This window comes from Acomys minous (genome assembly GCF_964271855.1).
Source record: "Acomys minous genome assembly, chromosome: 1".
Classification (NCBI taxonomy): domain Eukaryota; kingdom Metazoa; phylum Chordata; class Mammalia; order Rodentia; family Muridae; genus Acomys; species Acomys minous.
The window spans coordinates 156,359,348-156,384,915 of record NC_140483.1 but is presented as its reverse complement, the minus strand read 5'-3'; the positions used below and the strand labels follow the sequence as shown (position 1 = coordinate 156,384,915).

General features: G+C 42.1%; 1 protein-coding gene across 8 annotated transcripts in view; it reads left to right on the top strand.

Annotated features, from left to right (window-relative positions):
- TNC (tenascin C) overlaps positions 1-25,568 on the top strand; it is an 84,559-nt gene that overhangs the window by 44,019 nt on the left and 14,972 nt on the right. Inside the window, exons 11-18 of one of the 8 annotated variants that reach the window (XM_084773666.1) lie at positions 225-494; positions 1,014-1,286; positions 4,318-4,590; positions 6,843-7,115; positions 15,986-16,258; positions 17,792-18,064; positions 24,003-24,125; positions 25,239-25,382. In XM_084773666.1, the coding sequence (XP_084629792.1) occupies positions 225-494; positions 1,014-1,286; positions 4,318-4,590; positions 6,843-7,115; positions 15,986-16,258; positions 17,792-18,064; positions 24,003-24,125; positions 25,239-25,382 (1,902 nt within the window). Of the gene's footprint in view, positions 1-221; positions 495-1,013; positions 1,287-4,317; positions 4,591-6,842; positions 7,116-15,985; positions 16,259-17,791; positions 18,065-24,002; positions 24,126-25,238; positions 25,383-25,568 lie in introns of all 8 variants that reach the window. The other 7 variants (XM_084773665.1, XM_084773667.1, XM_084773668.1 and 4 more) reach the window with 7 other exon arrangements.

Sequence of the window (25,568 nt, the reverse complement as noted above, 5' to 3'; positions counted from 1 at the left end):
AATAGGAAAATACATTTCCAAAAGAGAACCCAACTGTACAAAGGTGAGATCAGTGCTGTACTAACCTAATGATTGTATTTTTATGGGGACAGCACCGCTGGGGATGCAGTGACAGCAGCTCGGTAGAGACTCTACGGCCTTGGCCAGTGGATTTACAAGGTTCCTAAAAGACAAGCATTTGAGAAATCGTATAACTGACTTTTGTTTCTGTCATTGCTCAGAAGAAGTGCCGTCCCTGGAAAATCTGACGGTGACTGAGGTCGGCTGGGATGGCCTCAGACTCAACTGGACCGCAGGTGACCGAGCCTATGAGTACTTTGTCATTCAGGTGGAGGAAGCCAACAAGGTCGAGGCTTCTCATAACTTCACAGTACCTGGTAACCTTCGTGCCACAGACATCCCAGGTCTCAAGGCTGCCACTCCCTATAGAGTCTCCATCTACGGGGTAGCCCAGGGATCTAGAACACCAGTGCTCTCTGCTGAGACCTCCACAGGTACTTTCCATCTTCATATCTGAAGCATCTGTTTCTTTCCAACAGGAAACTGACTAAGTATAACAGCACACAATTAATTTTAGTATGGCCTTGTTTAGCCACAAGCTACAGTAACCTGATGCTGGATAGCCAGGTCATCAAATGACACAGTTCTAAGGCTATTTTAACATTTCATATAAGCCTCACACTGATACTGTATGGACTCCATCACCTAGGACAGACCACATAAACCAAGGATGGTGACACCACATTAAGAGGTGATTAGATGCTACAGTCAAAAGAAAATTAGCTACAGAATTACTTCCTCAACTCTCTGAAGTTTAGGACAATTCCTCAGTAAGCTAAGAGACCAAACATTTTCCTATACCACTCTTCCATTCTTTCCAAGGTCTAAAAAGATGTACGAAGTGTGTTTATCTAACGAATGTCATGTTTCCAGGGGACGTAACGCCTGTCCTTGTGTTCAAGATTCTATATATCCTACAATGAAATTGAAATGCCTTCTTTGTCCTTCTCCAGGGAAAATTCCTAATTTGGGAGAGGTCACAGTAGCTGAAGTGGGCTGGGATGCCCTCAAGCTCAACTGGACTGTTCCAGAAGGAGTATATGAGAACTTTTTCATTCAGGTGCTAGAGGCTAATACAACCCAGCTTGTCCAGAACCTCACAGTCCTTGGAGGACTGAGGTCAGTGGACCTGACTGGGCTCAAAGCAGCCACTCACTATCGCATCACCATCCAAGGGGTTACTCAGGACCTCAGCACGGCCCCTCTCTCTGTTGAAGTCTTGACAGGTATTCCCATTCATTCGCTCCTTTCCTCCAACCCCTGTCTTGGCTCGAGAGTGATCCGATCTCTAAGCAAGGTTTAGCCCCTTCCATGTTGGGGAAAGACTGGTGAATCACTCCTGCTTCTTTCCAAATATCATATCCCTTATTAGGCCAGCCCTGCACTTAGCCTCGCAGCCAGTTCTATGGAAAATTCCACCTACTCTTCTTTTACAAAAGTAAGAGGTGACTTCTCTAGAAAAGTACATTTCAATTATAATATCTAAGAAGCTTGAAAGAACAATTTGTAAGGGAAAAATAAAGTCACTCTGAGCTCAGTTTAAGAATGCTTAAGAGCTTTCCATAGCCCTATTGGTATGCCAAGAATGGACGTATTGAGCAATTCCAAACACTACCTTTCATTCCCAAAGGCTGAAAGAAAAATTTGGCTTTAATGCCAACAGCTGGAGTGTGCTCAATATTGCAGTAAAGCATGATCTGTAGTCAACACTTACCAAATAGCTTGTCCCAACTTCAGCTAAACCGCATCTTACCTGAACCCCAGAGTTCATTTCCCTATTTTTAGGAACTCTGTCTCTCTGTGTCCTTGTGCAGAGGAGACTCCAAGCCTGGGAAACCTCACAGTAACTTGACATAGCTGGGGTGCTCTCAGAATGGACTAGATCACAACAGACAGGACTTACGACCAGTTTATCTCTTGAGTCCAGGAGTCTGGTCAGGCGCCATTCCTGGTATCCTATGCTCCATTGAAATCCTAGGCCCCAGGGCTGGAACTTCTTACACAGTCTCCCTGCATGGCAAAGTCAGGGGCCTCCACACTAAACCACCGGCTGTATAAGTTATCACAGGTGCATGAGCCTTCTGGACAAGAGAGTGCTATATGCCGGTGATAGATGCTGTCCCTAGAGTAGGTAAAATTCCTCATCGGTAGGAGGTCTTACCTGAACATGATTCAGGTGACAAGAATCTGTGACTTAGCAGGTCTAGGCTACAGTTTCATATGACTGGTTGACTATTATTTCTGGATGAATTGCTTTGCATCTCTGGTCCTTCTTTTCTAATCGTTGGATTAAAAATATACCCCTGCTTTAGAACCCTGCCATGGGCCATGGGTGAACTGAGAAAACGTGACAAAGTGCTCATCATTTAGCCAGTGTTGAACAGTAAACAACTAAGTGCATAGTTGTATAGTTCAGGGTTCTCCAGAGAAGCAGAACTTATAGAATGAGGACATATATGAATATATTGGGATTTGCTATTATATCCTAGCAAATCCCAGCTATACATGCACACACATATCAGCTATAAGGAACATGACTATGATCACTTTGCCTTATTTCCCAGACTGTATTGAGATAAAACAAAGGACCTCTGGGATATGTGATCTGGTCTGAGGATGCTGATGACCTACATTTATAGTCTATGAGCTTTGGTCTGTAGCAGCATAGGTCCTTTACTAAATGGAATTTCTCAGTGAAGTATCACATGCAGCAGATAAACGATTCTCACTAAGTGCACCTTGGTCCCCAGACCTTTCCAAAAAGAAGCCTTGGGTCTTGTAAGATACCTTCCTCAAAGGATCCTAAGATAATTCTTGAGAACAATAATTATACACTTTAAAAAAAAATCTAAGACCTCTGCAACTTTTAATTCATGGCCCTTTCTGCTTTAAGAAGCTGGGGAGATACAGGATGAGTTCAGTTTGTAAAGGACTTGCCTTTCAAGCATGAGGACCAGAGTTCAATCCTCAGCACCTGCATAAGGGTGCAGAGGTATATAGCCCTATAATGCCAACTGAGGAGAGGGGCCCAAGAGGATCTCTGACGCTCGCTGGAGAGCCAGTCTAGCTGAATTGGTGTGCTCCAGATTCAGTGAGAGACCCTGTCAAAAACTAATGTGGGGCATGATTGAGGAAGACACTTGATGCCAGCCTCTGGCCTCCTGTACATCTGAGCACACCTCTACATAGATATAAACTCTCCCCTGCCCCCCCCCCGACACACACACACACACATATACACATTAGAGGCTGAGACTGTACTGAATCCAAAACAGTGAATTTTTCCATACCCCAAGGTCAGACTTTCTTAATCTGAAATAATTGACCACAGGAAATATCCTTCTCATACAGTAGAACAAAACTAATAGTGGGTCCCGCTTTGCACATGTACGAAGCAACGCATAGTCACTCTTAGGTAAAAGTGAGCATGTTCATTTCACATAGCTGAGCTTTGTGATCCAGCCATGCTTCATGCCAAGGGTTAAGAAGGTGGGAGAGTGAGAGCCAAGCCAAGAATCTATTGTGTAATCCCATGTCCTTGAAAGCTGGGAAAAGCTCAGAGATAAACCAGAGCGCCTGTCAGAATTTGGGACTGTGCATGCTTCAGAAGCCCAAGAGCAGAGCAGGTAGCCAGACACAAGATGATCTCTAACCTCAAGTAATAAAATGAGGCAGTTCAGCCTTTCTCTCATGGATGGGATGTTCCAAAACACATCAACAGGCTTTATTTTTAAAGTTGCCATTTAGCAGATGTGTTCTGTTCTTCACGTAATTGAAGATATTGGTAAATATCATGTAATCCCAGAACCTAAAGAGAAGGTACTGTAAGTTCTATTTAAAACCAAAGGCTCAGAGAAAAAAAAAAGATGCCCAAGCAATATTGCTTGCCAGTGTTGGTGGCAGAATCCTAAGCCAGGTCTGTGGACCTCCAAACACTGGGTTTTTAATTACTCCTATTTCCTTTCCCAACTCTACAACCCTATCTTTTCCCTGCTGCCTTTAGCCACTGGCTATCCAGTCCCAGAGAGTTCCAAGGAGGCATGATGCAAATTTTCCTTTCCTGACTCTTTTCACCTCTTCAGCAAAACTATAACCAGAGTAAAAATCCAAATACAAAAATCCCCAGAGACCAGGGGTGACCAAAACTGAAACAAAGCATCCTTTCTCTCCCCTTTTGCTTTCCTGGAGTAGGGTCGGGGGCATTTGGCTTTCTTGCTTAGTTTGCAGCACTGACAGAAAATTCTCTGCCTTCCTTAGAAGAGCTCCCACAGCTGGGAGGCTTATCCGTGACTGAGGTCAGCTGGGATGGCCTTACACTCAACTGGACCACAGACAATCTGGCCTATAAGCACTTTGTCATTCAGGTGCAGGAGGCCAACAATGTGGAAGCCACTCAGAACCTCACAGTGCCCGGCAGCCTCAGGGCTGTGGACATCCCAGGCCTCAAGGCTGCCACCCTGTATAGAGTCTCCATCTATGGGGTGATCCAGGGCTATAGAACACCGATGCTCTCTGCTGACACCTCCACAGGTATCTCCTCACATGCCTATGCTCATTCCTTATGGCTCCCTGCATTCTCTCTCTCTCTCTCTCTCTCTCTCTCTCTCTCTCTCTCTCTCTCTCTCTCTCTCTCTCTCTCTCTCTCTCTCTCTCTCAGCAAGAGCAAAATGCTTTTCTTGCATGATGCATGCTCAGAGGCCTCTCTGTGAGCTGTTCCGCATCCCAGGGCCTTGGCCACAGCAATGGGGACCCATGTAAGATACTGATGCTTTTGGCCTCCCTCCAGCACTGACTCTTTTTACTCACCTGCCCAATCCTACAATGACATCTTTGCATGATGGCCTCTGTTTGAAGAACCAGCCATTGGTTTTAACTACTATCTCCAAGTCTGGCAGAGAACCAAATCCCCATCCTCCCCACATGTAAATTTTGATGGAGCACAGATGATTTATTTTAGAGACTCTTTTGCTCTTTGAAAACGATGCGGAATTATCGCTTGTGGAGATGGGTCCTACAGTGCTTGCACTTAACAACCGATTCTTTGAAACGAAGTGGGTGGAACAGGAGAACTAAATTACCCTCCAGTAGTCAATTCTCTCAGATGTAGAGTCATTGCTAGAACATCAAATTACCAAATAGTTGACCAAAGAGAGGAATCATCATACAATTATGACTGGATAATATACCAAAGAGAGTGTTGGTCTATCAGGACACTCAGATCAAGAAGTATCTCAGGCTATAAATGTAACAAGAGTTGATAGCCCCTTCTTGCTCTGTGAATCAACAATAGTTCCCTGAACCATTGGTCCAGGAGTGGCCAGCTCCCAATCTGAAAACAGAGAGTGCACTCTGCTTTACTCATTACACTGTTCCATTTATAAAGTATTCAATGGTCCCTGGCAATCTGCCCAAGTGAACAGCCTTCCCTAACCCTGTTTTCCATGCCTCATCTTTATGATGTGGCCTGATGAGTTGTTTCACATGACACTGCCTCCCTTTTTTATATAGTCACTGTGACTAAACTCTCACAGCAAACCATTACATCTTTGTTGATTCAAAAGTACAACTCTGAATTTTTGCCTCACTCATTACGGGAACTGTTAGTGATACATGCACAAAATGCAGGCAACCTCTGTGTGGACTTTGACCTCGGAATGCCCAGAGATTGAAAATGAGGCTCTCCTGAATTTTCCTCAGGGCTCTTGTCCACAAATTATTCCTTCCCAGAAGGCAGAGCCATCAATCACCCACCACTTCTAAGCTTTCCTGCAGATCTCGTAGTTTCAATGCCATCTGTATTCTTTTTTACGGTAGCAACATTCTTGTCTGTGATGAGTTGGACTATGGAGGAGAAGGACATAATTCATCTGTAAATCTGGGATTAGGAGTGTTCCCCCTTGCTACATAGATTGTACTGGCTTCACAAACCCCTCCCGTGTGCACTATATTGAATGCTATATCACTACTTCTCAGAAAAGCAAATGCACTGACAAGACATCTCTCAGGCAAAATATTATTTCTTAGCTAAAAAGGGTTGTCTAAACTGCTTGGCTCAGCTGTCTTGGTTGGCAATGCAGGACTAGCCTTCTTGGCTCAACATAGACATCAATAAAAGAGAACATGTTATTTTAACAGATGATGAAAACAGCTGGCTGTCCCTTATCTAAGGTATGAAAAAAAATACTCAAGAGTTACCCAGAAAGATGGGTGGATCCTTTCAAGTGACAAAATCAGAAGCCTCAAGGTCCCACCCAGGGAGAGCCATGGAGTCAGAATTATTTAGCTTTCATTTAGATAGATGGGCACCCTCTCAAAGCAAAGGATAACTAAAGCAGGAATCCAAGTAACCTTGGTCCCTGAGTGTAGCTCATGAGCCTGGAAGCTGTCAGCCCTCATATCTTTTGACATATGGCCAGTGATCCTGAGGTAGGGCTCTTGGAGTCAGGTCCAGCGGAGATAAAACCATTTCCTTCGAGATCAGCCAGCCCATCTTCTGGCCTCAAGTATCGTGCCACCCCTGGTTATGCCTGGCAAACGCAGAGCAGAAAGATATAACAACTACACCTTCCTTTGTTCATTTTTCTCTTAACAAAGCCTTTTTCTCTTTCATTGGCACTGACTGCCACTAGTAGCATCCTTTTGTCTCACGTTAACCCTGAACTATCAAATCTTTCTCCCTAGGCATGGTTCTATTAACCACCTCCATCTCTAAACAAGCCAAATAAGTATCAATGTGATTTGGTTTTTTTTTTCTCTCTCTCTCTCTCTCCTTCATTTTTCAGCCAAAGAACCTGAAATTGGAAACTTAACTGTTTCTGACGTAACTCCTGAGAGCTTCAATCTCTCCTGGACAGCTACCGACGGGATCTTCGACACATTTACTATTGAAATTATTGATTCCAATAGGTTGCTGCACACGGCAGAACATAATATATCTGGTGCTGAACGAACTGCCCACATTTCAGGGCTTCCACCTAGTACTGATTTCATTATCTACCTCTGGGGAATTGCTCCCAGCATCCAAACCAAAACCATCAGTACCACAGCCACCACAGGTACATGAGCATTCTCTACTTTCTCATGCCTTCTCTACAGTCTCTCTCAGCAGGATGAAGCCACTACATTTCATTGGCCACTGAGGTACAAGACATGGAACGCCATCTCTCCTAGGTTGCTGGGCTGTGGTGTTGTCTAACAAAACTCTCTTTCAACAGCCACCTAAATGGTACATTCGCATGAATCCATGTGTCTGCTTGATCATAAGCCGATTGTTCTAAGTATCACATGAAGTTTTATGCAGGTTGCCATAAAGTATTTGGAGAAAGGAACTCTCTCCTTTGGTAAATTCAAAATTATCATGATGATTGTCCTGGGCTTGCAAAGATGTCTCTTCCAATCAAATGCACATTTTTTGTTATCCTAGCATCTTTCTTTCCCTAGAGTCTTCAACACCCTCATATAAAATATCCTAGTGATTTAAGAAAATTGTCAATAGTGCCCTGTTTTGTTTTGTCTTGTTTTGTTTTCTCCAACTGGGAAAATGAAAATAATGAGCCAGGGAAGTTAACTCATCCAATAAGCAGAAGGTAGCTGCACCATCCACAGAGTACCTTAACATTAGCACCAGCTGTAGAGGAAAAGCTATCTCCTGTCCAACACATTGAGAGACACGTAGCAAAAAGGGGACAATAGTTCTGCCAGGAGAAAGAACATGGTTCCAGAGGGAGCAAACTGTTCTTGCTCTGGATATGTAGTCCTGTGGTATATGTTCTGTGCCAGAAGACTTCTGTTGAGTACTGAGAAGAAATCATCTGTAAATTTAAGGAGAGCTTTGTCCACTCAAGCAGCATTCTTAGCACATATGATGTAATGCCTTCTCTTTACAGCTAAATTAGCACACCCTACACTATATATATATAATTTTTCCTTATAGGTCACGAAGTTCAGGGGAACCAAGAAATAATTAGTATTAAGTAATCAAAATAACCTTACGCTTAGATCACCAGTGGTTGATGGAGACCTCATTTGTATACTATTTTAGACTATATACTGTTATCAAGGCGGTCTCTAGAAAAGTGGAGCCACAGATAGTTGGTTTCTAGCCCATCTGTTAAAGTATAATAAAACAGAGGGGACAAAAATCAGTCTTCCATGTACACTTCGTACGAGTTGGTTTTCAACAAAGAACAATTTCTTGCCTGAAAGGCAGAGTCTAAAACTTTATGGATTTAGTCTTCTGTGCTTTAATTTGGACTATAATGGACATCTTTTCATATGTAATTCTTCTTGATTACATAGACAACTCTCTTCTGAACCACATCCCTGCCTCAAATATGTCCTTAATAGCTTTCTTATAGAAGTTAGTTGTTTTGATCATCACTAAATAACAGTGGCAAACTCTATCCTCTGTCATCCTGAAACTCTGTCATCTGTAGCCTGGAACAAGGTTTCTTCTCATTGCAGCACTTAACTGCACAGATCGATAGACAGGCAGCATGCTCAGATTCCTGACAGGCCATGCAGCCACAGAAACTTCCCACTAGGGGTTCTTTAGTCTCTATTGAGCCCCTTCTGAACAACATTCTAAAAGTCAGCTACTGCCCTTTTTTCTTTCCACCATCTTACTTCTACCAGATCCTTCTCGGTTTGATAAAAACCACCTAATCAGAGCTTTAAAACTTTAAATTTTACTTCACCCCAAATAAAGGAACTTCATAGTCTAAATGTTCTTCCTTAAATATCCACTCCCATCTGGAGCTGCTCTGTTTGTGTTAGCATGACTTGCTTTGTTTGGATTTCTAAACCATCTTTTCCTCCACTCTTAAATGATCTTTCCTCATAGCATTCGTTCCCATCTGTCTGTAGTCTTTCTAATCAAAGTTTGCCTGTGTCCCAGTCAAAGGAATGTCTGCATGTTCTTTGGGATCAAAATGATCTATAGTCTCTTTCTATATGACAGGATTTTATATATGCCCATTTGCCCAACCTCATGAGACAACCCAGTAGTGGCCACCTTATTCTTGACATTTTCATTTGTCTGAATTCCTGACAAATAGGCTGCTTTCCTTTGACGTCTACTCTGTCAAGCACGTACTGTCACCTGCTGTTGTCTGCTTAAAGCACCAGCACTTTCATCCCATCCATCATCTTGCCAAAATCACGGTGCATGTGGTGAATATTCAGAGCATTAATCTTTAAACATGGCTGTCTTTCTTGGAAGCAGACAGCATGCCAAGGAAGTCTTTATAAGAGTTACAAGAGGTGGGAGGAAAATGTCCCTTGCCTGCATGGAACCCTAAAAGAACCCTAACTAGCATTTTCTTTCTGGGATTTGTCTTCTGCGTCACATTTCACTGTGGTTGCATCCTCTGGGAGTTGGATGAAGGTAACACTAACCTCAAGAACCAAGACCTCCCTCCCTCCCTCAGCATGATGAATGTGTTGGCACATCAGTCTTCTTACAGTAGCATGAGAAGAATTATAGACTGCATCTTTAATTCAAGAGATGGCTTCTACAGCAAAAGATAGGGAAGAACTGAGCTCCATCTGGAGGACTTTATCCTGTGTGGCTGAAAATAAAATAACCTGCCAATGCAGTAGCAGAAACTCAAGCATCATTAGTGCCTCAAATTGGCAGGAAAGAAAAGTCATGCCATTGGCTACAAACTGTTTCTGAGCCAGATTAGTTTGATCCTTAGAGACCTTAGAGCATTTATACTATGCATTTTTGCAGTTAAAATTTTCTCAAATGAGCCCATTTGTATCTCCAAATGATGAAGCTGAAGCAAAACAACTCCCAGGTTGGAAAAAATAGTCTGCTTCCTTCCAACCCTAAATCCTATTAATAGCTCAGTCTTCTAGGACTACTGTTTCATTTTTTAAAAATGCTACCTGGTTTGACTTACTTGGCATTCCTATTACTTAATAAATGACTAGGAGTCTGGCTCCATATACATCTCAGTTGACAGAAGCTGGGAAGGCCTATTACATTAAATGAGTTGCTCGTGTTACTGTTTGAGGAACAAGAGAAGTTTTACCTCAACAGAATTCTCTCTTTACAAAAGATCCATTAAGCAAATTCCCTAATCAAGGAATTCAGTGCATAACTTCAAGTTTTCCTACAGCTTTTGCCCCTACTAGGTGTTTATTTATGGAAATCATGTTCACTTGTATAGCATTTGGGGTAAGGTATGGATTTTCCTTTTATGCATACATTTAAACTTCCAATTCCCTTGAAGAAATTCCACATAAGTGTAGAAGACTAGCCATTAATTTATTCATCCATATAGGTCCTATGAACACTAAGAAAACCCCAAGGAAAACTTTCTGAAGTTGCTCATTGAGCATTTAGAGACATTTCTAAGATAGGGTATCCATTGATCAATGAAGTTATTTGATACTGGGATAAACAAGATTGCATAAATTTATTTACAGGGCAAGCTTACCAAAGCTTTTGAAGGGAAGCACATTCTATGAATCTTTATGGCAAAATAAAAAGGTTGATATTTATGATGGATACTTCAACATGAATCTGTCTTTCCCTGGGTCATCTTAACCTCAGAGATTTTGGAAAATATAGCCACACCACCTTTTATATGAGTCCTATCTGTACTTCTGATGGCTGGTTCACTTTCTTTCACAAATGACAACAAAAGCTCTTACACGTTACAAGAACACAAATGAATACCTGCAGAAAAATCAGTACCTACTGAGCCAAATAGTAGATGCAGGCATAGACACTGCCTGACATTCAATTTTTTTTTCTCCAAGGTTTTGGATAAATACAGACATTCAACTTCTATGGAAAAATTCTGAAGAAATCTACCACTTCCTCTAATAACATCTCTCTCTTTGTTTCTATCCATGTTCCTTCCCTTCAGAGCCAGAACCACAGTTGGGCACGCTAATACTTAGCAATATTACTCCTGACAGCTTCCACATGTCATGGACCACACACGCTGGGCTCTTTGCAAAGATTGTTATCAATGTGAGCGATGTGCATGCCCCGCACGAGTCTCAGCAACTTACGGTCCCAGGAGATGCACAGCAAGCTCACATCACGGGCTTGGTGGAGAACACTGCCTATGATGTCAGCGTGACAGGGACCACCTGGGCTGGTGACACCACCAGACCCCTCACTGCCTTTGTTGTTACAGGTATTGAAAGGTTCTCTTTGTCTGTTTAGGTTTCTGGAGAAAGGAGATAGGCATTCTAAAGAAAGACCCAATCCCAAATGTAGCCTTGACTCCAAATCTAAAAGTCTCTATTTTTAACCTACAGGCAATGAATATATATGTGTATGTGTACATACATTCACATTGATATATTTGTGCATATATATAAATGTATATGGTGCAAAGTGATGTTTTAAACAGATGTATATATTGAAGAATCACTAAACCAAGTCAATTACTCTATCAGTCATGTCATCTACCTTCTGCAATGAGAATATTTAAATTCTAACCCTTCAGCAGTTTGGAACACCTAAGTTATTTTTATTAACTGACACCGATATTCTATGCAATAGCTACCTAAGTTCATTCATACTGTCCAGCTCAACCTTGTACCTCTTGACCAATGGCACTTGGCCAACACCAGTCTCTGATAACCACTATTGTTTTTTTTTTTCTGCTTCTATCCATTCAATTTGTTTAGATTCTCCATAAAAGGAAGATTGTAAGGTGTTTTTTTCTTCCTTTGCCTGGCTTATTTTATGTAATGTCCTCCAGGCTTACTTGTGGAGTCAAGAATAACAGAGTTCACTTCTTTCATGGCTATATAGTATTCTCCTATGTATACTTATCACGTCTTTTTACTATGTATCCACTGATGGAAATGAACTGCTATGCAATGTTATTCACAATAGCAGAGACACCAAATGTAAAATTCTAACTCCCCTCCCAAAACAGTGCCACTCTTGAGGAGAAGACTGTCACAGCCCTCTGGGAGCTCTTCTTGCTTGTATAGAGCTCCCAGGATCTTTGTGCCCACTTTATAGGATGCTTTATTTACAAGCAGTGAGTCTGGATAAAGATTGTAATCTAAGTTAGTGAAGATTTAAGGCAAGAATTATGCCTATAAATTGTGGAAGGTAGGATGTAAAGTACTTAGTGTCGAGGTTTCCCACATTCTACTAGTTGGCGTTTAAAAAGCCAACCCCAAGCCAAACAACAAAACAAAACAAACAAACAAAAACTTAATATTAAAACAACCAAACACAATAAACAGCCATCTTGAACCTAGGAAAGCAGATAAAAGCTAAACTTTACCCATTTAGGAAATTGGACCTGTGATGTTTCTTTGAATCACATAAAAAAAAAAGATGCTGGTAATTTTCTGTCCCGAATTTACCTTAAGTCTATGGTAAAGGCTGCACATGGTTTTAGAAAAGCAAATCTCTAGGTTGCCAAGCCTAAAAAAAAAAAAGGCTTAGAAATTCTCTTCTACTAAACTCTCAGGAGACAGATGTAGTCATCTGACTCTTACACTAAGCCAGTCCCTCATAGAACGTAAATTATTATGAGTGAGTTATATGGACGGCTAAGTATACATGATAGCTGAGATGAAGTGTGGTGGATTTCTAAACCTCCCTCACATCATCTTACCTACACAGCCTTGGCAAGCTGCAAATGTCTTTGACCCTGATTTCCTTGTGTTAGGCAAGAGGATGCTTCTCATTAACATAAGGTGCTCCTGGACAGCCATGCTAGGAATCTACCAGACACTCTGAAACCTAACACCTGGCATCCATTGGATCTTCTACCGATGTGGTCCTCCTGTTGCTTCCCAACAGTATGGGGAAAGTAGACTTGTTATAAGTAAGCAGCAAGGCTGGCATGTAATCAGAGGGAAATTCACTCGCCTGGCATGAGTAAGTTCTTAGACTTCCCTCTCTGCCCTGCACATACATAGCTAGAAGAACCAACAAGCCCAGATGGAATAATAGAAGCATGCCATACTTCCTCTTGGTAGAACACTGGGTACGTTTCAGCATAAGAGTCAAATGGTTATGGTTTTTTTCCTTTCAATTACCAAGTGTGAGTTGAAGCTTTTTCTTAACTGCAGGAGAAAGAATGAATAGTGTGAGAGGAAGAGTCTTGTTACCCCAAACACACAGATCTAGCCAGGCCCTTGCTTGTCACCGTCCGCAGGACCTCCCACAGAAGAGAGAGAAGAGAGGGAGACTAAAAGAACAGCCTCAGGAAGGAAGCACAGATCCAGTTACAGCATTGTTTCTGCTAATCCATAATGTGACAAGACCACATACTGAAAGAGGCATACCAAAAAGAAAAGATGACTAGGAGAGACTGTGGGGGCGGAGGAGGGACTAGCACTTGATTGACTAATCAGGCGGAAAGTACCTGTTTTCGCCGGAATTCACTGCTTTGGTGGCATGGAGTCACAGAGGCCTGCCATCAAAGAAGGGTGCCATTTATACAAACTAAACCAACATCTGAGATCCTTGTTTTACAAACCGAGACGCTTTGCACGATCAATATGATTTCATCTTTGCTTTGATAGAGTTACAGTTCTTGGGAAATCTTATTTTTTTTTTTTAAAAAAAAATCCCCCAAAATAAACATCAACTGATTCAAAATCAGCACAGGAAGTCTAAGACACAGAAAAATTTAAGTTTTATGGATGCCTGTTTATACATTCATTTATACATTCAGACATCAGTTATTTGTAAACATTTTCTTTACATCCTAGGGATTTAACTATGGGCCTTAGTGCAAGTCATTTATAAATCTGAAACTTCTCAGTAAGCTGCAACAACAAAGAGGACTATAAAAGGAAAGAAGGAAGGAAGGAAGGAAGGAAATAAGGAAGGAAGGAAGGAAATAAGGAAGGAAGGAAGGGGTTCTAAATTAGATGCTGCTAAAGCAGACTTGGGCATGGAATTCCCACCCTTCTCCCTTTTTATATAAAGTAAATACATCCAGCATTGCTAAGTGCTAAGTGGGGATGCACTGGGCTTTCTCTTCTCAGCTTCCTCTTAGAGCTGTGTCAGCAGGGATATGTGAGCACTTGAAGGGGTTTACTAATTTAGGTATTGGCTTGGGATGTGCGAAGAAGACTGAGCTTGAAGCAAGGAGGCCTTGGGAAAGTCAGAGTCTTTCTGTTCCTACTGATGTCCTGGAGGTTAGCAAAAGGTAGCAACACCTACTATCCAGTATCATTGTGTTAGACTGGATCAATATTGCACAACCTCCTCAACCAAGAGTTATTTTCAAAAGTTTGGCTGCTATAAGGCCACTCTTTTTTTTTTTTCAATGAAACATTTTATTTGCAGTTTTGATACTGGAATCAAAAGAAGTCTTAAGATTGGCAAACATCTTAGTTTTACTTTTTGGTGCTGTGGGGAAATACATTGTCAAAAGCAGTTTAATGGGGAGGACTTATTTTAGCTTACAATCTGAAGTTACAGGTCATTACTGCAAGGGTATCAAGGTTGCAGAACTTAAAACAAGTAGGTTCAACCCACTGATAATTAAGAGCAGAGAGAAGGAACACACACACTTCCTGCTCAGCTTTTTTTTTTTTTTTGACTTTCTTAAAATAACACTTTTAATATAAAGAGTAAATTAGATATTATAAGATTCTGGGATCTTCAGCAATGTGTAGTATTTCAGTTTAACACACTTTTAAGGTGCTTTTTCTTTTCTTTTCTTTTCTTTTCTTTCTTTTTTTTTTTTTTTTTTTTTTTTTTTTTTGCTGGTCTTAGTCGTTTTTTTTTATTATTATTAATTTGTTCATATTACATCTTGATTGTTAGCCCTTCCCGTTTCTTCCCATTCTTCCCTCCCTCCCACTTCCCTCCTTCTCCCTTCCCCTATGTCTATGATTGAGGGAGACCTCCTCCCCCTATATATGCTCTAAGAATATCAAGTCTCTTCTTGGTAACTTGCTATCCTTCCTCTGAGTGCCGCCAGGCCTCCCCATCCAGGGGACGTGGTCAGAAAAGGGACACCAGAGTTCGTTTGAGAGTCAGATCTCACTCTCCACTCAACGGTGGAGAATATCATGTTCGTCGGCTAAGTCTTGGTAGGGGTTCGAAGTTTACTGCCTATTTCTCCTTGGCTGGTGTATAAGGCCACTCTTTAGGAAGTCTAACATGTGTAAGAAGACCCCTTGGCAACTAGGAAATAAGCGTGTCTGGGACACGTGTTTGGTGAATGGATAGGCAAAGCATACTAAAAGAATAACGAAATATGTTCTTGTTTCTTCCTAACTTTACCCAGAAAAATAAACAACATAAGAATTGCCAAACCTTAGAATCCCTTCCTGGACTTAAACATAAACTGCTAATTTGGATAAACGACACCACTAACCAATCTTACTGGTTGCTCCCGTGGTTCCCAGCCTTTGAGGCTGTATCACTCACTAATTGGTCCAAACCACTGGATTCAAAATAGGAACCAGAATAAGATATGAAGTATACCAAAAATGTATGCTTTCAGCATCCATAAAAAATTGGATTGGCTTCAAAACAATAAATGGCAAGAAATAGATAAGCGTCTCAATTGGACTTGAGTTTCATATTTTTATGGTGAGACATGCATGGCCTGAGTTAAGCTCAGCTGCAGACCTTGCACTATAACATGATAAGGTGAGACGTGGGCCGAATCAGCCATTTCAAAACTCTTTTCTTTTTTAACCTGTGAGTGGGAATGATAGTTACTGCATAGTTTTGTTGAGAAAATTACTCTATATAACACTGTCAGGTACCCAAGACTAAGTGTTCTTTTCTGAACACTTAACTCATGAGATGCTTGATTGGGAATCTATCAGTGTTCTTGGAATCATGAGCATTTAACTCATGGGAGGCTTGATTGGGAATCTATTAGTGTTCTTGGAGTCTCTTGCTCTCCTGGCCAAATCAGTGCTGCTAACCTGAGTTGTTTTCACTCCTCCCTTCTTTCAGAGGCCTTGCCCCTTCTGGAAAATATAACCATTTCCGACACTAATCCCTACGGGTTCACAGTTTCCTGGATGGCATCGGAGAATGCCTTTGACAGCTTTCTAGTAACGGTGGTGGATTCTGGGAAGCTGCTGGACCCCCAGGAATTCACACTTTCAGGAACCCAGAGGAAGCTGGAGCTTAGAGGCCTCATAACTGGCATTGGCTATGAGGTCCTGGTCTCTGGCTTCACCCAAGGGCACCAAACCAAGCCCTTAAGGGCTGAGACCATTACAGGTATTTCAATTCAAGAGAGCCATACTCTCCTCTTCCTGGTCCCCTTCTGTGTAGTCTGTCTACAGGATCACTGTAGTTTTAATATCTTGTCTATGTTCTCCCCTTAATCTATAGATGTGGCTTGTCCTTTCATGTTCTCCCTATGCTTTCCCTTGTCACAAAACTCCCATCCCAGAAAGGAGAAGGTTGGGATGTTCCCTTCAATGTTCCAAATCCTTCACTCCATGTCTTACCCATAGCTCTCACATGCTTACTACACTGACCTTCGTTTGTGTTCATCCTGGCTGGTCCCTGGCTACATTTTGGCCTTCTCAAAAGAAAAAGACCAATGAGTATATTTTGAAAAAGTATTTTAAAATCTTTATCATCTCAAAGCTTCATCCTGTGATAACCAATTTACCCAGTGGTCTTATCATTGAAACCTAAAAAAATTTATAAAAACTCTTTTAAAAAAACTAATATCAGAGAGATTCTTCAACACAGGCTAAATCCATAATGTTCTTAAGACTAATACTTCTTACAGAAATATCACATTAACAGTTTTAACAGTCAAGAAAAATCTGGGTTTCCCAAAGTATTTATAGAGAAAACAAGCTCTATAGACTATTCAGTATAGACTATTCAGTGATCTCATTTGATGGCATTTCATGTTCAGATAAGTTTGGAAACAGGATCTTTGGCCACACAGGCTTTTCAGAATCTCTTATTGTGTATCTCACAAAGGGCAATATTTCCCAAACTTGTTTGACAAGAAATGCTTTGTAAAGAAAGGGAATAAAACAGAAATAGTTTGCTTTTGAGCACACTTTGGGAAACTCAGCTTCAGATATATTTTGACATCGAGTTTTGTCTAGTTACCAAAATGAAACTCTGGGTACAAAGTATATATAAACATATCTCAAGAGGTTCCATGCCTCATCCTACCATCTAAACACTTACCTAATGGCCAACCTTGTAAGAAAATAAAATTGAACAAGAATGAAAGAATAGAAGCCTTATTCTACATAGCAGTTCCTGAGATCAAAGCCAAAAGACTTTACATTTTAAGTTATTTTGCTCAGGCTCAAGGGAAATATAACCATCAGACTCGTCATGGACAGCTCCACAGATCGTTAAAGTTGGTTTATTTGTCTTTTCAAAAGGAAAAAAATGGGGCTCACAGCAGATGGGCACTCAGCCACTGGAAGACAGAGAGCAAATGTAAACAAGTTATGGCTTTGAACTTGTTTAATAATGCATGGGAGGGGCCAACGCTGAGTCCAGATGTGGATTTATGCAGTTGCTTTTAGACAAAACTCACAGATGCAAGCATATGCTTGGCTTATATTGAATGTGTCAGCTCCGTGTTTCCCCTCTCCTCCTCCTACTTAGACTTGTTAATGTGAAATGATTTTCTTTCCGGGTATCTCAGGACACTCTGTCTCTGAAAACCGAGGCATCACTGCATTCTGATACTCCTCCAAAAAGAAGATTGCATGGAGAGCTAATTAATTCTCTGTTCCCTCTTTCTTCCACCATCTTCTCGCCTTCCAGAAGCTGAACCAGAAGTAGACAACCTTCTAGTTTCAGATGCCACTCCAGACGGTTTCCGTCTGTCCTGGACTGCTGATGACGGGATATTCGACAGTTTTGTTCTCAGGATCAGAGATACAAAAAAGCAATCTGAACCACAAGAAATAACCCTCCCTTCCCCCGAACGTACCAGGGACATAACAGGTCTCAGAGAGGCCACTGAGTACGAAATTGAGCTCTATGGAATAAGCGGTGGAAGGCGATCCCAGCCAGTCAGTGCCATAGCAACAACAGGTACTGTAATCAAACAGGTGCCATAGCAACAAGGGTACTGTAAACAAACAGGAGAAGAAAGTCAAGACTCAGGCACTTCTTCCTTTAGGGTTGTGTAATTAAGGAGCTCTGGATGCAGACAGGCTGGTCTTCTGATCCTGGTTCCTTCAAGCATAGACTGTGTGGACAAGTCTTTCCATCAAAAATGAGTATGATGCAAGTTACCAGCAGGGTGCTGAGGATTCAGTGAGTTAATTCATGTAAAACCCATGGTATGGGACCTGGCATGTACCAAGGGCTTTGTGAGAGAGAGCTAGTCATGATGTCTGTCATACATCCTCATCTTGACAACTATTGGACATTATAAATATCAAAAACTCTTCCTTCTATTTCATGGTATGTACCCGGGAACACAAGCTCTTATTCTTTGGTCAGCTTTTTCAGTTGTACTAGGTGAGGGACAATGGAGACATGGCACCGAGACCTGCAAGGCTTAATGTTTGCAAAATGTCCCATATGAGCCATCAATACCATGGTTAGAAAACCAAAGAATGAAACTAGTAAGGCTAACAGAACATTCTTCCTGAAGATCCTGAACATGAGGGGACACTTTTACCACATGTAAGAGGCCTAGAGGGGAAATTAGATCACCTACTCCAAGGAGAGAGGAAAAGATAACCAGACAAATTGTATTATGGTAAAAAAAAAACCTTCTGTGACTCCTTAGAGGGAGAAAGACCTGACAGCCAGGTGATGTTTTTAAAAACTGAGGGAAGAGTCAAGATGGCATTCCATAGAAAGAGCTCCCTCTAAGTACCTAAAGGAAGGAATGAGGAAGCCCCAGGGAAAGGAGAAAAACAGAAATAATGAGCTATAAGCAGAGGAACTCTGCCTCCTCCATTGATGCATCAAGAATCCGAGGCTCAGAAAGCTCAAGTGCTGCACCTAAGGTCATGTTGCTAAAATGAGCTTATTTTGACAGTTATTGTAATTATTTTAATAAGCAAATCAGATGATTGGTAGCCAGTGAATGAAATATATATATATATATATATATATATATATATATATATATATATATATATATATATGCCTGACATGCAGAGCCTATTAGTCCCAACTCCCTATTTTCTATGTTAACATGTGTTTGTTGTATGGGGGTATAGGAAATGGATTGTGGTGTGCGTGTATGTGTGCATGTGTGTGTTCACTTGCATGTGGGAGCCATAAGAGTCAATCTTAGGTACACACACACACACACACACACACACACACACACACACACACACACACACACACCACTGAAGCTATATACACATGACCGCAGTGCCTGCTTTCTTGTGTAGGTGCAGGAGATTCAACCCAGGACCTCGCACTTCTCACTGAGCCATCTCCCCTGTCTGCCTTATTTTTTCATACAATACCTCTAGCCAAGACCCACAGCTCCCCAGTTCAGCTAGGCTGGCAGGCCAGAAAGTACCAGGAATCCCGTCACTGCCTCCCCTAATGTAGATTACAAGTGTGACACCTTGTTCATTTTTTTTTCTTGCATGGCTGCCAGGGTCGTGCTCAGACCAGCATGCTTATATAGTAGACAGACTGAACTACCTCCTCAGCACCAAGACAGATATGGTATTGTGTCAAGAGACAGGATGTAACAAGCTGCAAGAATCTACCCACACAAACTATGACTAGTATTTGTAGACATGAAGACGCTGCGTTAGTTTTCTGAGAAGAAAAGCACTGCTCCGTCTGCGTATAGTACCCCCCCACACACACACACTTTATGCATTGGTGGCACAGTGCTTAGCATATCTGCCCTCCAGAGTATCCCACCCTGACTTTGATCTCCTCCTCTCTGCTCTGCCACAGAATGGCTCCAGATCAGAGGCCGAAAACAATCTTTGTTTATAAACACTGCTCTTCAAAGTATACTTCTGATCGCTGATTTTGGTTTGCTGATTTTTTTTTTTCTAGAAGCCCTGTAGTTCTAAAGAAAAAAAAAAAAGAATCATCATGAATTGATTTGCTTTTTGAAGAACAAAAGAAAAAGTAAATTGCCTCTAAGAGGGGAGAAGACCTTTTCTTAGGCTCCTCTCTATGGGGCCTTAAATTCACAGCCAAAGAAAAAGGAACATATGTGTATGTGCACCATGTATAACTAGTGTATCCGTGTGTGCTTGCACACCCATGCTCCAGAACCAGGAGAGGCAAGAAGAGATGATCTAAGCACAGCAAGTACATGCATAACTTCACCTTCAGTCAGTCCCCAGTTTCAAGTCCCCTTTTATTTGTTCATCTCCTCTCCCTTCCTCTATCTTCCCTGAAACCACTGTGATCCCATCCTCAATGGAGGGTTGTCTCTTACCTCCTGATACTGGTCTGCTAAGATTCCTCCTTATGCAATATCTCTTTTTGGATACCTGCTAGCCACCTTGAGTACCCAGAACAGCAAGGAAGGCAGTGCAACCTAGTGGCTAGCCAGTGATCTCTGGGCAAACTCTTGGAACCTAGTCATGTTTCTCCCACTTAGCAGCTGCGTGACCTTGAGCAAATCTCAAGAACCTCATCTGGAAATCAAAATGTAACTCAAAGTTCAGCGTAAGATTTAAACATGACCTGATTAGTGAGTGCTTAACTCTTCCCTTGCCTATTACAACACTGCCAGCTTGGTGAATGGTAAATTTTATTTTTAATGGGCAACAAAATCCAAGCATTATCAAGAATGTAACAGTGGAGTCTCTAGCTGTGTAGCTGCACAGTGGCTCTATCTAGAGGCAATAAATATTACCACTTTCTCATATCTCCAGAGATAGACAAAATTCAACATATATTGAATTCTTTGAGCACCACGTTTTAACGTATCACTCACTCCTGGTGTTTGTGCTGTGTGTGCTTATCTTACAAATGGATCTGAATGATCCCACAGTCCTCATATTTTCATCCTATTTGTGGACACACAGGTTGTTATTTGTCTTGTTCCTCTGTCCTGCACATCTAGTAACTTCCCTTCCCCCCTGTGGTCAGTCCTCCACAGAGAGAAGCTTCTTACTCCCCTAGGAAGATAAACACTGCTGGGCCTCTGTGCATGATCCCTGAAGGTCCCTCCAAAATAGACAAGCAACCCCAATAACAGAGAACCATAACTGCCTTTCTCTTCCCGAGACCCTTGCAGCCCACCAAAAGTGCTCCGAGTAAGGACCCGAAAGTATTTCCTTGGTCAGTCCCGGTCTCTGTCAAAACACACATGTTCCTAGAGCTCTCTCCCAGTTCTAAGGCCTAAAGTGTAATTGACACCTGTTTTCCCACCCTCAGAACAAAGTGTCCACATTAACCTGCCCTACACTTCCCTGTCAGCCTTCCTTTAAACTCCTTGGCCCCATTTCAATCGAGATGGACTTGCAGCCACACACAGAGTTCCAATTGCATTGTTTATGGGTGCCTGGCCAGCGCATTTGCAGAAAAACCTGCTCAGCAAATCTCCTTTCGTATGACACAGGATATTCATGTTGGACATCTGATTCATAGTCACAGCTTTTTCCCAGAAGCATACAAATGAAAAGCACCAACTGAAAAGCACATGCTTTATGCCACACACAGTCAGGCACTTTGGCTAAGTGTCCAGTACATTGGCAGACCAAGGGAGAGCTATGTTCATGTCCATTTCACAGATGTAAATACTGAGCCCCAGTGTGCTAAGGTGTTTGTAGGAGGTAAAGCCAAGGTGAAACTCTTACCATGATTATTTCAACTCCAACATTCTTGCCCACAAACCCACCAGCTATCCTCTTAACTGAGCATAAACCTAATGCATTTTAGGTGGCCAACACAAATTTGTAGAAAGGGAACTCATTTTTAAATGGTTGACAATTTCCAGCAACCAAAGGCATCCATCAAAAATTTTGAGAGGTAAGGTTTCATGTGGAGAGCAAGCAGAGCCCATTGAAAATTTTCTGTCAAGGTCATGTACTTAGATCCTGGAAGCTCTTTTTTGTAATTGAGTCTAATTGTAAAGAAAGCATTACCTAGGTCTCTCCAACTGTGTGTGTGTGTGTGTGTGTGTGTGTGTGTGTGTGTGTGTGTGTGTGTTCACATGTGTGACATCACAGATGTCTGAGAGGTACAGGTGCATGCATTCTCATGCTTCTTGAGCCATTGTTTGGAATCCCCATCACCCTCCACCTTACATACTAAGATGAGACCTCTCACTAACACCCAGAGCTTGCCAAGTCAGTGGGTCTAACCACCTAAAACTCAGAGAAGGGAAGGAGATGGCTTTTTTCTGCTTTCTGAGACCTGGGGTTACAGGTGGGTCACTGTGTCTACCCAGCTTGTGTGGGGGTACTGGACATCTCAACCTAGACCCTCATATTTGTGCAGTTAGAGTTCTCTTAGGCCATATCCCTAGCCTCTCCCCAGCTTTGTAGATGTGACTCCATAGTTCAGTGCTTATCTACCTGTCATGGGGCTCAGGACTTGAGGACCCCACTCAAAGCAGAAAGTTGCCCAGTAAAGTAACAAGCACCTAGGAAGTTCTTAAGCTCTTTGATATAAAATGATCATGCCCACTGCTCCTGGAACCCCACCCACTATTGGGACATCACTACATGCGATGCCTGGTGGCCTTCCTACTGCCTCTTTTACCAAACGCATTCCCTAGGGAATGCAATGGATGAGGCAGCTGATCCTTACAGCATAAGACGATGTAGAGATTTTTGCTGTTTTCTAGATGGGAAAACTAGAGGGATCTAGAAAAGAAAGCTTTGTCTTTATAACTCAAATGTAGCATAACCTACATTAAACAGCAAGGTTTCCAGTTAGAACAAGTCAGTGGATTGAGTAAGCAGAGGAAAATCTTCCAAGCCAGAGCTTATGCACATCACTGGGGTATGCTCTCAGCTAGACTAATCTAGATCTTTCCTGAAGGGTACCTTAAGGTTCAGGGTAGCTTGTGGAGGAAAAAGTCACATGAGGAAGAAAACAGAGAGGACAGTTACATCTAGTAAAGCCTCTGCATGCCAGGGGCTATGCTAAGAGTTTCACATCCATTATCTCCACTAATCCTCAGAACATTCCTGTGGGTACCACTTTCACCACTGGAAGGATGTAGCAACTGAAACTCATTGCAAGGAACGGACTTGCCCCAGGTTGCCCAGCCTCTTAGAGGTATCTAAACAATTAAGATCTTGTAGATTTCTGAGACTCTGCAGTTTTAAAAAAGAAAAGATTTGCCATGGACAAGGGTAATAAAATATGGGGGAGCCACGGGGTAGTTCCTCGATTGCAGAAGAAATCTGTAGGAGGAGATGACTTAGATGAGAGAAAAAGACAAAAATTTCCCTGTTTCTTAGGGACCAACAAGGGCAGAAGGACTGTAATGTCAAGATCAGTTTCTAAACGAGTCAGCCTGGTCTTGGCTTAGCTGCCCAAAAGTGATCCAGAAAGGTCCCATCGGAAGAATGTTGGTTAGAGAAGGGGACTTGCTTTGGTCCTCTGTGTCATGACTACAACTGAATTTTTATTTCTGGAACTTCTTTGTGAGGAAAAAAGCCTTATAATTTGGGAAGAACTATATGCTTTTAAGACTTAGCATTAAAAGCAACAGAAACAAAGATCCAGAAAAAATGCTAAAACTGAAATCATAGAAAGTTGTTCAGATCTCTGAAGGCACTCTCCTCTCCTCTCCTCTGTGGGTGCCAGCCAACATGCTAACATCCATCTCAGGTGAAGCCGAATGACTGTGAAACCCACAGTCACTCCTGGTCCACATAGTTCCGGTATCTGCTGTGAATTTTCTTTCGTGTCATAATGTGACCTTGTGTCATGCACTCTCTGTTCCCAGGGCTTGGTTCAGACATCAGCAGATGCTAAGTGCTCCTGGTTAAGGAATCCAGGAGAAACTACTGATGAACAGCATCAGCAAAGCTTCAGGGTTTCTATTTTGTTTTCTCCTTAACAGCCATGGGTTCCCCGAAAGAAATCACGTTCTCAGACATCACTGAAAATGCAGCCACGGTCAGCTGGAAGGCACCCACTGCTCAAGTGGAGAGTTTCCGGATTACCTACGTGCCTATGACAGGAGGTAGGGGACCTGGAGATGAAAGAGGGTGGGAGGGGCATGTGAGATAGTGGTTAAATAGCCAATGAGATGTCCATTGATCTTTTCACACTCCCCTCCAAACACAGCTAATGAAAACCAGTTTCCTCTTTCTGAGACCATCTAGAAAGACATCCTTTGGAAAGATATTTTGGAAGAAACTATATTGGGAATGACCACTTATGAACACCCTTTCTGGCCTTAAATTGTAAGAAGTTCTCCTAGGAAATGGGCCCCTGGTATTGTTTGAACACAAGTACAAAGGAATTTATATAAACAATCCCTGTCCCTTTGATCACAGTCATATGGAAAGCTAGTCTGAGATATGTGTGAGGTTTCACCCTTGGGGGCCGCGTCTGCCTGTCTTGCCACAGAATGGGAAGTCGAGACTTAGTAAAGTTAGAACTCAGAACACCAACTTTAATGAAGACCTCAGGGATGTATAGTCCAAACATAGCCTAGCAGGCAGTGAGCTGCCTCCTGTTGGAGGTTTGTCAAGACAGGCTGGTTGGTAACAGTGACACTGTAGCATCTCCACTGGGAATTTGGCCAGCTTGCTTGCAAACTCTTCACCAGTCCTGAAAGTCTAAGAAATATAAATTCCAGACTTCCTAATAAATTTAGGAGCACAAATTTAACTGGAACCATATTTCTGTCATGATTTGAATCTCTCTGAGTAAGGGGGTCTGTAGCATGCTACGTAAACTCAATGAGTTAAGTAGTTCAGATGCATGCTATATTGTGAGCTTCCAATAGTTTGTGGAGGGGAAAAAAATTAAAGAAAATAAAATTTGTGTAACATGCCAACTCCTTCCCGAAAGGAAACTTGCCATTTTTAGTATGTTGTGACTTCATGATTTTTTCCTTTCCTGACTGGGATTTTGGCATCTGCGCCAATGGAAAAAAAAAAGCATTATACAAAAAGTAAGGTCTTTTCCTTCATGCCAGAGGGTATAAGAAAAGGAGAGGAGCTCAAGAAAATGAAATTAAATAAAGATAGAATTTCATTTCCAAGTTGGATACACCCATTTTGAAGGCCATGACGAATAAGTTTGAAAGGGGGTCCCCATTCCTGATCTTGCTTTTGCTAATCTCCAGATGCTCCCTCCATGGTGATGGTGGATGGAACTGATACTGAGACCCGGCTGGTGAAGCTCATCCCTGGGGTGGAGTACCATGTCAGCGTTATTGCCATGAAGGGCTTCGAAGAGAGTGATCCCGTCTCGGGGTCCCTGACTACAGGTATGTGCAGTGATTGGTGTTTCATCCTTGCTCTCAGCATAATGACCCCTAACTGAGAATTGCAAAAGTCTTGCTCCTGGAGTCCCAGTGGGAAGTGAGCAGGAATTGGAGCACCCAGAACCTCCTTCTGCCTCATCCTTGGCCTCTAATAAGCTGGGTTGCCCCCAGAGACATTCTAGATGTCCA